Genomic DNA, 12,924 nt, shown 5'->3' with positions numbered 1-12,924 from the left:
CTACCTCACCCTTCCCCCCCCCCCCCCCCCCCCCTCTTTCTCTTCTATCTATTTTTCTTTTTCTATTTCTATTTCCTTTTATTTCTCTTCATTTCACTCTGTCCATTATTTCGCCAAGTCCATCCTTAACCTGACTACTACACCCTTATTACCCCCTTACCCTCACCATAAAATACATGTGGTGGTAACGAACATATATATCGACTCGGCTTCGATGAATATATATTGAAATTAACAACGATCTTCACGCATGTCTCTCTGGAACCCGTTTTTTTATTTTTCAATCGAACGCGCGCTTCGCTGGCTTCCTGCGTTTTCGCGCGCTGCTTTCCGTGCTCGCTCGAAAATCGGCCGAAGATGCGCGTATTTCGTTATGCTGATTTTACACACATACACCGCCTCTTTTTATATTACATACAATATAGATATATTATATTATATATATATAGGTATATATTATATAATATAATATAATTTTATTTTATTTAATGTGATATATGATACGATTTAATATACTATAATATAATATCCATTTAATTTAATTCAATGTAATTTAATTTAATTTAATTTAATTTAATATACATATACATATATATACTTGTATGTATATATGTATGTATTTATTTACAAAAATATATGTTACGGTCGTTATGTTTTATGTGGGCGTTTTGTAAAATAACCAGCACAGGATGCCCAATTTTTACAAATGACCCGGACATTTTATGAAATGTTCATGGTTCGTTGGGTAGTGTGTTGAATCCATAATTGACGGGTTTTTTTTTTTTTATCATTATCTTTCATTGCTTGTACTCTTTTATACATTACGCCGCGCTTCTATCTTTACCTTTTACTTTTTACCTATCACTCCTACACATTCTTCTATTCTGATAGACGTCTTCTTGTCTCTGCACTTCCATGTACCACAGCTCCTTGCCTTGCTCCAATAAATGATTCTTATGATTAATTATGATTATAACGATTGTATATTGATTTTGATTAAGGGATTTATTATCTCAATAAAAAACACATTTTTTAATTTCCTTGTCGAAACGATTTAATACATATCCCATCACTTTCTATGCATTCTGTATATAATGACTGGGCATTTTATAACATGATCGAAACTTATTCAAGGTGTTTTATGCAATATCTTTTCAAATGGGCATGTTATACAGTACCCGATCATTTTATAAAACGCTCACATTAAACACATTGACCGTAACATATATACCTATCTTTCTTACTATTTATCTATCTATCTATCTATCTATCTATCTATCTTCTTTTTTTTTAATTTTTTTTTCTATAGATCGCAATGGATGCGGGGGAAGTAAGCTTCCCTGGCAGTGGTCCTACGAAACCAGGGTCCCACCATCACCACGTGAGCATTCCTTCGGTGGGTCCCGTTCTGACCCGTTTCCTTTACTGTCGCTTTCCTTACTTCCCCGTCCCCTTGAGGGGTTAGGGGTTCGGGCTCATCGTTTTCAGCATGCAGGAGTCTTCCTCTTGCCGTTTCCTGTAGTCTTGCGGCTCCAGGGTTGGGGGTCGGTATTCTTTTGTCTTATTCTACACCTTACTTCTTGCGTCGTAGATTAGTCACCCTTTCTCTTTAATCTGGGGGTCCGTGGTTCGTCGTATTGCGCGTCTTATCTTCTCTTTCTCTCTCTCTCTCTCTCTCTCTCTCTCTCTCTCTCTCTCTATTTTTCGTAATTACTTATCTGAAGTAGTGTGTATTCTTGTCCCAGTTTTCCAGTCAGCACAGCATAGCTTCGACCAGAGTTTCTGGTTCTAAAGGCTCGCCAATTCTCTGTTGTAGTTGGGTACGTATTTCCGTGTAGGCTCTGCAGCGGAAGAAAACGTGTTCTGCATCGTCCTGTTCAGCGCTGCACTCCTGACAGGTTGGTTTGCTCCGTCTTCTTTTGTACTTGTGCAGGTATGCGCCAAAACACCCATGTCCGCTTAAAACCTGCGTCGTCCAGTAGTTCAATCTTCTGTGTTCGCGTGTTGTCCATGCTTGCACATCCCTAATAAGCGTGTGTGTCCACCTATCTTTGGGATATGAATTCCATTCACCTTGACACTTCCGCATTAAAGCTGCATGCGCTTCTTTTTTGATATCAAGCCGGGTTGCTGACTCGTCTTCTCGTTGCTGTCTTTCCCACACTCTGGCCCTTTCCTTGCTGAGTAACCATATCGGGCTTATTCCTAAGTGTATCAGTGTTGCGTCTAGTGATATGGTGCGATATCCGCTGATAACTCGAAGTGCTATTCGTCATTACACCGGCGCCATGTTCTTAATGACTACGCTATTATGGGAGTGAACGTTCCACAGAAGTGAGTCGTATAGCAGTATCAAGTGCACTATTGTTGCCAGGAGTGCTCGGCTACTTTGTTTTGGGCCTCCCACATTGGAGTAATAGCAGCTGTAAATTGCAATATCACTCAATACATATCGTACTTATCTATTTCTATTCTTCATCGAATATGTCTGCATGTTGGCCGCAGGCAGTACGTGGATCACTGCATAACCTTTGTTGTCAGAGTAACATCCACTGATGTCTAGGTTTCTGTTTTGTTCAGAGATTAGTAGAATACCTGCGTTTTGTTCTTTAACTGTTTGGTCAAGTAAGTCTAATGCGGCTTGAGTCCAGTGTAGATTTGTTTGTATAAAACTTAGCCATTGTTTTTTCTAAGTCTTCTTTCCGCGATCTGCAAGAACGAACCTAGGTGTGTACCCCAATCTTGGGAGCCTTATTTTATTGACGTTTTCGGCGACTTGTTGTTCGTTCACTTTGCTTTTCATCAGTTTGATAACGCAGGTATAGGACATATTTTGGTCCTTTCTATTAAGCTGTATTGTGTCTGATTTTACTCTCACTCTCACTATGGTCTTCTTCTCCATATTGCATTGTTTTTTCCTGCATCTGTTGTACCTCCCAGTAAGGGAGACTTTCGCGTGAGAGCTGGTACCTGGCAACTGCAGTGGAGGCTGTGTATGGTGTTTAGATTCACCCTTTCCGCTTTTTAGAACTTCATGGTCGCTTCTCTTTTTTTCCTCGGGTTCTTTGGTATTTCATTTACTTGTAGCGTCGTTTAGATTCTGCAGTTTTCGAACATTGTCAAACAGCATTAAGTTAAAACTCCCCTTGAGCTTGCTCGTCGTTTCTCTCTTGCGCTATTCAGTCTTCTCATCAATGACATTACTGTCTGCATATTCTCTTTAACGCATTTGTGGATGTTGCATGCTTCAAAGACAACTTTGTCTATCTTGTCTAGGTTTGCCATGATTTTTTCCAGCAATTTCTTTTGCCGTCACCATTACGCTATTGATATTCTTCCAAATGTCAATTATTTGACCATCCCGAGAATCCGTACGGTCAACGGAGGCAATCAAGCCTATTGTATCTTGATCCGAATCTTAATCTAATTAATCCAGTTAAATTACTCCTGGGATAATACATTTTTACCTGCCATGAAATTCATAGAAAGGATTTTCTTCGAGGTTCCTGCCTCTATTTGGTTTCTGCCTACCCCCCGGCTATTTTATTTCCCCTGTATCCTCCGGGAAGTTTCCTTCCCGATGAGTGTGTTCCCCTATCCGCAGCCTGGGAAGGCAGCTGATGCGGGTCCAGCAACCCGACTACAACAACCCGAGCTCTAGGAACCCTTATTCCAGTACAGTCCAGTTCCCAATCTGTCACGGGGCCTATCTATCTATCTATCTATTTGTCTATCTATCTGTCTATCTATCTATCTATCTATCTATCTATCCATCCATTGATCTATTTATTTGTCTTCGCTTTCTTTCAGTTGCACCCTATTAAAAGATCTCCCTCGTTTTTATACAAATCACACAACACAACATCTTATACGTATATAAATGTTATTACACGATACGCACACAAGCTCCTTTTGACTTTTCTTCCTTCGTGACATACTAATTAAAATGGGAATTGGGACAGAAATAAATAAATAAATAAAAGGGGAAGAAAAATGGTTAAAAACACGAAGAAAATAATTAAAACATTAAACGAGATATACGCACTAACTAACGAATGTTCTTTTGAACATTTTTCAAGCGAAATTCTTATTTTTCTATGGGTACGAAATAAAAGCGAATGTGAGCGTTCGAGTTTACTTGAAATTGCGTTCGTCGATATATTTTTTTTTTTTTTTTTTCTATCCTTACTATCTCTCTTTTCCATACTTTCCTTATTTATTGTTTCTAATTCTTTTTCTATCGATACTCTTACATATCGATCTAATTCTTTTTGTTTTTAAACAAAAAGGAAAGAACAAATATAAAAGGGAAAATAGTATATCACAAATAATGAAGCAGTTATGTGCTGTTTTTTTTTTTTTTTTTTTTCTTTTTTTTTTTTATTACTAAAACATTTCTAATCTTTTACGCAATCTATTTCCCAACTATCGTACACATTACTCTACGGCTTGCTATTTTCTAAACGTGTCTCGTTTTATTTATTTTTTGATACATTAGAAATAAGTAAGATAACTGCTTTCTAAAATAATATATATTGCAAGTTACAAGTTTTTTTTTTTTTTTTTAAGTCTGTTTGCAATTATTCTCGTTGATACTGTACTGTAGCGTTCCCGATTTAGATACGTGTGAAAAATTTAACGGATTCTGTCTCTCTGTTTCTTTTTCTTTCTCTAATTTTCTCTTTCTTGTCAAAACGAAACACCGCCCCAATCGTATACAAACGAACAACGCATATCGCTTAATCAATTTTATTACATATTTCATTTTTTTTTTCCTTGTATTAAACAAAATATTGTATTCGTAAGTATTTCGTCGCGTGTTTTTGGTTGTTTTATTTTGTTTCGAATCTTTGATACAATTAGGAACGTCCAAGAGGAAAAAAACATTCGAGAAACGTAAATGCAGAATTTAAAGATCAAAATATAATTCTATTCGCGTATAATGTAAATTCGTTCGCTGAATGATCTGATGTTTTCAGAACAATTGGCACCGCTGATGAAGTAGTTACGCATGAGGTAGCATACAATGCGAATAAGTCACTTCACGCATATATGGACGTGGGATATTAATTTTTTTTTTTGTAATATTATGCATCCATCATGTATTAAAGAGAAAAGCGAGCGAATTGTCTTACTAATTTCCTTGTGATATATGCATGATTTAAACGATTATTTGTATATCTGAATGACAGTCACATTACCACTTCTGTTTTACAATTTCTTATTTTAATAAATGTCATAAACGTGCAATATAGTTTCTTCTTTTGTTTTTTTTTATTTCTTTTTTTTTTTTTTTTTATTTATTTATTTCTTTTTTTTTTCTTTTTTTAATTCTCTATATAGTTACAATGTAAATACGCAAAAGCAAGAACCCTACTGGCAATAACTTCGCCGGAGAAAAAAAAAAAACTTCATCGAAAGAATAATTTCGAATTGGGAAAGAACAAGGAAGAAAAACGTTGGAATAAAAAAAATAGCATTATTACTCATTTGTTGTTGTTGTTGTTATTATTATTAATATTATTACTGATATTATTATTATTATTGTTATTATTATTATTATTATTATTATTATTATTATCGTAGTTATAAATTTTTTATTAAATTCTGCTTGGCGATCCTCGCTTTTTCTCTCTTCTACAGTGTCTCTCAATTGCTAAGTAAAGTAAAAATTTCGATCGAAGTATATCTTGGGCAATAATACTTCAAGATAAATCTAACGATTCACTGTAATATTGGATACTACACGATTACGTTGATTTCATTTAAACGTTATTGTATATATACGTTCATAGTATATATTATTTTCTTGTAATATTTAACCAATATATTATTTAGCGTGTGTGTGTATATGTATGTATGTGCTCGCTCTCTCGCTGCAAATAAATTTTTTGACAATTTTAATTGTTCTTTTTTTTTTTTCTTTTTTTTTTTTTATTTTCAATTTAATGAATTACGATTGGTGCGGTGTTACATATACATAATGCTGAAATAAATCAGCATCCATTGGAAAAAGTGAGAGCTTAAAAATCGGGCAAATACCTGTGAACAAAAAAAAAATGAAACCCAGAGAAATATTTATAGTTGCAAAAACAGGGAGGTCGAATCGCGTAGATCATCAATTTTTGAGAAAGATTGATCTTCGTACGACCATAAAAATTCGTAAGAAGAACACGTTCGGTAACAGAATTGCACAACCGAACACGTAAAATTGTTTGTTTCATAGATCGTAACGGTCTTAACAATATTTGTGATTCAGTAACGCAAGTCGAGGTACTCGATCATCGTGACACCTTGTTCGATCATGATTTCTGTCCGTAATTCTAGTCTTTTCTAGCCTGAGATCGGAAAAGAAAGGAAAAAGAAAAAAAGGAGGCAACTTTTAAACTTTCATTTTTTACATTGAACTAAAGAGAAAATTCTATCGTTGTATTTTCTTTTTTTTTCTTCTTCTTTTATGCTCCATTCAACGAGGTAAACAACAAAACATTCGCGCGTTAAGCACGTAATAAATGTGAGAGACACTTTAATTATTAATTGGTTTTTAATTAATACAATAATTAATTATCAATTGAATACAGAAATGAATATACATGTATCGTTACTTGCTCCAATTGTTACAATATCTGAAGATTATGAGAATACGTTCCCGTCCCGATCACGTTCCAATCACGTTCCAATCACGTTTGAATCACGTGCATTGTTTAACTCTCCTTGCTCGATTCGTTGAATGGAGTTATAGTCTCTTCGAATGGTCAATTTTCAACTTTTGAATTAGTCAACTTTCTTTTAGGATTACTATACCAAATCTAAAGTAAATATATAGATATTTTATGTCATACATCTAGTGATATACATGATATAAAACCTACACCAAAAGACTCCTTTTCTTTGATATAATAAGACACATCTTTTTTTCGCATATAGAGAGATAGTAGTAGAATAATATTATATAATATCTACACAATGTGTGTATCTATTTTAAAAAGAAAAAAAAGAAAAAGGATAAAAGAAAAATAGCTACGAGACGTATAGAGATAACAATGACGATGACCAGAACGATAACGCACATTGACGACAATGAATGTTTAATAATTATTCGGTGTGTTATTTAACCGGTACAAATATTCGTTTCTATACGCCTTGCAATTTCGAGAGAGAATCTTGTTGCATAATGTATGCATTATATTTGTATATATATATATATATATACATACATACATATATATATTTTCTAGAGTTCTCTCGTAACGATTAATCCGTTTGTTAATAAAAATGTATCGTTATGGTTCTATTATTCTCGTCGTTACGTGTATTATATGTATTATTCGTCGTAAGAAACCTCGAACATGGATTTCACAGCCTCGTCGGATATTTAATAACAATCGGCTAATACAAGTCGTCGAAGATTACGGTTGTAACGGACTTTTAACGATGATCAAAAATCTACGGTGACCCAGTGTCACAGACTCTCTTCTCGTAGTCGTACGGACGTGAGATTACGACATTTGGTTATCTCGATAAAATCGCATCGCATCGCATCGCATACGGCCCATTGCAACCGGTGGTCAAGTTCAAATGCGTGTGAGCTCCGGGATGTGTGCCGAGAGAAGGTCAACGAGATGAGAACTTCCGAGCCAATAGTTGTATTACTAAGGTCGATACGTCTCAATTTCTTGCAGCCTTTTACGAGTCCCTTGACAAATTAAACAAAATATAGATCAAAAACTGCATAATATGTATATAGCGTGTCTGTATAAAAACACGAAACGTGAACGGACGGAATTAGAAAAAAAAAAAAAAAAAAAAATGAAAACAAAATCAAACGGAAAAGAAAGCGAATTGCATAGGATACGAGACACGTAAAATCGGTATAATAAATAATAATATGCGAGAAAAAGTAAACAAAACGAAAAAAAAAGAAAAAAAAAATACATTATATATACGTGTGTGCAAACACATGTATGTGAGCGTGATCGTCGTCCATCAATGTCCTCCTCCTCCTCTTAATATATATAAAAAAAAACAAATAAATAAAAAGAAAATAAAAAAAGCATCTGAAGAGAACCGAGACAGACGTATTGCTACCAGTTATTACTACTCACTCTACTACTTCGACCACTGCTCTACTTACTACCCCCAAACGCGCGTGACGAGAAAGAAAACGTGTCTCTTGCCGCCTCCTTCGTCTTCGCCTTCGTCGCCGCCGCCGCCGCCATCGTCGCCGGGTGTCGTCGTCCTCGTCCTCGTCCTCGTCCTCGTCGTCGTCGTCGGTAAAATGCAAATTACGAAACGAAGCGAAAATGAAAATGATAATACCAAACAGAAACGAAAATAAAAAAAAAAAAAAATCAAAAGCTAGCTAGCTAGCTAGCAAACGAAACACGCTACAAGGGAATATTGCGAACTATTTTATGCATATTGTAATATAATGTGTGATGTAGGACACGATAGCACTGCTACTACTACCAAACCTATGGACTGTACTTCAAAGGAATTGGGCTGGAAATCCCTGTAGGAAGAGATGTCCAACGTGTCCCATTTGGCGATGTATAATTGTCGACCAGGACTCGGTATTCCATAGAAGAGAGGCATCGAAGGTGACAGAGGTGTCTCGCAGATCCAGTCTAATAAAGATGTGCCTGTAGATATCACGTCGTATCAAGGCAAGTCTCTCCACCAGCCTCAGTATCATTTCTTTCTTCTTTTTCACTCTATAATTTAATCTGTCTGTGCTGTGTGCCTATATGTCTATCTATCTATTTATTTATTTATTTATTTATCTATCTTTCTATCTATATACTTATTCATCTATTTATATATCTCCTCTTTCAATACCTATAATATCGAAAGAAAACGAATTGAATATATTATCTTCGTTCTCTTTTTATGTAGCTTACATTCACTAAAACTATTTCTTTTTATGCCCTTTAGAGAAGCAAGATAGAGAAAGAGATAGCGAACGAGCGAGAGCAAAAGAGAGAGAAAAAGAAAGAGAGAATAAGAGATAGAACAATTTGACAAATCTCATTCTATTAAGGTACGATGCAAAGAAGACATTTTTTTTCTCTTATATAATATATATACGAATATGTAAGTTCTCTTTAGTCTTTGTTTAATTGGTGATAACGAGAATGACTATGTTCGTTTTGATAACAGCAGGTGTGTTTCCTCTGACTACTCGTCTCTATCTCCTTACTAACGGTATATTATGGATGTATCTTCTTTTCTCATGTTATTTTTACCTCACCACGAAAATATCGCGTAAGTACAAACGATAACATTTGTCGCAACATATGTGATATTTATACATTTTCTCTATCGACAGATATTGTATATAAAAGTAATTCTTTTTTGATATTTATTATATCTCTTTCTCTATCTCTCTCGCATACACTATTACACTTTTCCCTTTTAGTTTCTTTCCCAATGATTCCATGTTCAAAGGTTCACGAGTCGATTACGACTCGTTATTGATATATTTGATATATGTATTGACCCTTACGCGAAAGTGGGTTGCATCGATTGAATATTTTAGGAGCATTTTTGTATCCTGTTTTTTTTTTTTTTTTTTTTATGTAACGTGACGAAACTAAAAAGATCATTAGTTAATTCTAATCGTATTTCATGGTAAGTAGAAGTAGACAGGTAAGAAAACAAGGTTCTCGAGTGAAATTTATATTCATACTTAAAAGATAACGTTATTTATTTTGTATTGATTGACATGAATGATGTTAATTATTTACCTTTTTTTTTTTTTATTAAGAATTGATATACTTGCTCGCCTTTAAAAATAACAAAAATCGATTGAGTATTAAGAAATGATTTCAGATTTATCTTATCTGTTTCTTTTATGTGAATTGCAGTATTTATTATTAACATGGTGCAATAAAAACGTGATATAAAAATTAGAAAAGTACAATTGTATGTAGGATAGAGGAGAGAGATTTATCTTACTGATTATGTATAATATCCATTTAAGCGCATAGTCTATTTTCATCTTATTTTTCATAAATTTGATCATCTCCGTTATAATGATTCTATCCTATACGCAAGATAAAACAGTGTGTGTCATAATTCAGACGCGAAGTTGATTGATAAAATTTTTGATTGAAAAAACAATGCAGGAGATAACAAATTCTTCGTAAGTCATGATTATATAATTTGATATACTTATAGTATTAGATATTTTAAGAGTTTCGAAGAGCCCCACTTCCACTTCCACTTTATTACCCGCAGTTCAATCGACAATCGCAACTCTGTCGGAAAAGAGGAGGAGGGACTTGGTGCGATTTGTGTTGATAAAATGGTTCATTTATCTTAGGAAAATTTTCTACGTCAAATATTATAAATACTATGATGAACCTTAAAGATAACGCGGCCCCGGCATGAAGTAGCATCTTTTTTTAAACGATTGTGCCTGCCTACATTTAGCTTACGACAGTTGTCCATTTCATTGGACCACGCGCTTTGACGCAAGGATAATACGCCGTCTGACGAATCATCAACGGGGGCGCGCAGTCGCCAGTAACTCGGTGCCTTCTTCGGAAATCATTTTACTCCTATAAGAAATTTTGTACTTCACCAATGGCAGATAAATTACGGTAGGATTTTTTTTTTTTTTTAGTTTTTAATATCTCGGTCATTTGCAAATAAATAAGTTACATTTTAATCATCATTTTGAAGAGGTTATGTTTCGTACATTCAACCTTCGTATAAGAAATGAGTTGTTTAAGTTCGTCCATGCGTGACGAATCATAAACATTCGCGCGCTTCGAACGGAACGAAACTTTGTTCTATGTAGTACAATGAAGGAAGTGTCCGTTTTCACGTTCCCTGTCTTACCATTCGAATGATTATTCCAGTGATGATGTAGTACGCATTCTGACCAATCGGTCCGCGAAACTTTGACCGTATTATAATGTGTTCTCAGAAAGGAACGATATAGGTTATGTAATCTACTATATCAATCATTCTGATATACGTAAACTTATTTAACTATATTTTTTTATATATATATCTTATCGCTATCGTTTTAAATTTATAACAACTTTATTGCCGTTTTATTTATTCATAACGTGAACAATTCATTCAATTCGAGCGTTTACATTTTTCTGTACTCTCTATTGCCTATCATGAAAAAACAAAAAAATGTAATGCGAATGACCGAGCATGATAAAGCGATGAATAGAAAAATATATCGGAAAATGCCAACGCGATTTTCTCAAATGCTTCAGAGAAGGTCTTCTTCTGGGTATGGGAAATCCCCTGCTTGATATATCTGCAACAGTAGATAACAATTTTCTGGAGAAGTATGACTTAAAAGCCAATAATGCTATTCTTGCGGATGCAAAACATAAACCTCTATATGATGAGTTAGTAGAGCTGTGCAATGCTGATTTTATCGCTGGTGGTTCTGTACAGAATACATTGAGAGTAACACAAGTAAATTTAGTTTAATATTCTTTCATATTCTGTAGAAAACAAGTATTGTGGCAATTGTTTATAATAGTATTGTCTTATTACTATAGTCAGCATCTATATTTTTTTAGTGGTTCTTGGATAAGTCAAAAATTGCAACTTACATGGGTTGTGTAGGTAAAGACAAATATTCAAAAATACTAGAAGAGCGAGCTGTTACAAATGGCTTAAATGTTTGCTATCAATATACGGATAAGGAACCAACTGGAACTTGTGCTGTTCTTATCACCGGAAAGGAAAGATCTTTGTGCGCTAATTTAGCAGCTGCAAACTGTTTCTCAACTTCGCATATAGAAATACCAGAAAACAAGAAACTTATAGAAATTGCTGAATATATTTATATTTCTGTAAGTATATATACAATTATATTCCATGTGCTTTGCTACTTTATATTTTTCTTTTTATTGATCATATCTAAGAAGAATTCGATTTTTGATTTTGATATTACAGGGATTTTTCTTAACCGTTAATCCAGAAGTAATTCAAATAGTGGCTAAGCATGCATGTGAAAACAATAAAATGTTCATAATGAATCTCAGTGCACCATTTATATCCGAAATTTTTAAAAAACCATTAGAAGATGCTTTCCCTTATATAGATATTTTGTTTGGTAACGAGACAGAAGCGGATGTGTTTGCTAAAACTCATGATTTTGAGACAATAGACAGAAAAGAGATAGCATTGAAAATATCTCGTATGGAAAAAGTCAATAAAAAGAGGAATCGGATTGTCATAATTACTCAAGGTTCTGGACCAGTTATTTTAGTTAAAGACAATGAAGTAAGAGAATATTCTGTTACCAAAATCCCAGAAGAAAATGTAATTGATACTAATGGTGCTGGAGATGCATTCGTAGGAGGTAGATTATATCAGTTGTGGATATTTATTAATTTTTATAATGCAATTATTATTTTATATAATTTTAATTTATATAATATTTTCAGGTTTTCTTGCACAACTTATTCAAGGGAAAGATATAGAAATATGTATAAAGTGTGGCATTTGGGCTGCCACACAAATCGTACAAACATCTGGATGTACTTACAATGGCAAACCTGACTTTAAACTTTGATTGAATATAGACTTATTAGCAATTGTAAATCCTGTACTTAAATAAATACCTTAATAACTTTTTACTTTATATTTTATGTATTGTTAATATATTCCTACATTATTAATATTACTATATTACATAAAATTTTGTTGCATTCATGTTATAATGTTTTACCTATATTTGTAAATATTGCTTGGCGGAAGAACTATATTTTAATTATTTTTATAATATACATATATTAGCGTTACAATATACTATTTTTTTTAAGTATATCAATATTTTATTTTGAACGATGAAACACGTTTTAAGACAACAATTGAATTGAACGAATAATTGCTTATCATTTGAAAATTAAATTATGAGTCATAATACAAAAAAATGCTTAATAT

The 12,924-nt window shown here is 33.8% G+C and overlaps 2 protein-coding genes across 4 annotated transcripts in view; both read left to right on the top strand.

Annotated features, from left to right (window-relative positions):
* The window catches only part of LOC106786120 (RNA-binding protein lark), a 21,378-nt gene extending 12,674 nt beyond the window's left edge, over nucleotides 1–8,704 (top strand). The window contains exon 5 of one of the 2 annotated variants that reach the window (XM_014747186.1): nucleotides 8,445–8,704. In XM_014747186.1, the coding sequence (XP_014602672.1) occupies nucleotides 8,445–8,454 (10 nt within the window). In that variant the 3' untranslated portion in view covers nucleotides 8,455–8,704. Of the gene's footprint in view, nucleotides 1–4,979; nucleotides 5,249–8,444 lie in introns of those variants that run through there. The other variant, XM_014747182.1, reaches the window with a different exon arrangement.
* A 234-nt stretch (nucleotides 8,705–8,938) lies between these two features.
* LOC106786121 (adenosine kinase 2) lies at nucleotides 8,939–12,615 on the top strand. Of its 2 annotated transcripts, XM_014747190.1 has the most exons (7): nucleotides 8,939–9,040; nucleotides 9,160–9,264; nucleotides 10,435–10,604; nucleotides 11,238–11,445; nucleotides 11,553–11,828; nucleotides 11,932–12,340; nucleotides 12,426–12,615. In XM_014747190.1, exons 3-7 carry the CDS (start codon nucleotides 10,588–10,590, stop codon nucleotides 12,551–12,553), a joined length of 1,038 nt encoding a protein of 345 aa, XP_014602676.1. In that variant the 5' UTR covers nucleotides 8,939–9,040; nucleotides 9,160–9,264; nucleotides 10,435–10,587; the 3' UTR covers nucleotides 12,554–12,615. The 2 variants fall into 2 exon arrangements, with proteins under 2 accessions (XP_014602676.1, XP_014602675.1); XM_014747189.1 differs by lacking the exons at nucleotides 8,939–9,040; nucleotides 9,160–9,264 and adding an exon at nucleotides 9,812–10,144 and having other exon boundaries at nucleotides 10,240–10,604.
* The last annotated feature ends 309 nt before the right edge of the window (nucleotides 12,616–12,924 follow it).

The sequence above is a fragment of the Polistes canadensis genome, unplaced genomic scaffold (genome assembly GCF_001313835.1).
Source record: "Polistes canadensis isolate GaletaPanama2010 unplaced genomic scaffold, ASM131383v1 scaffold_66, whole genome shotgun sequence".
Lineage (NCBI taxonomy): Eukaryota > Metazoa > Arthropoda > Insecta > Hymenoptera > Vespidae > Polistes > Polistes canadensis.
This window is presented reverse-complemented; position numbering and strand designations above follow the sequence as displayed.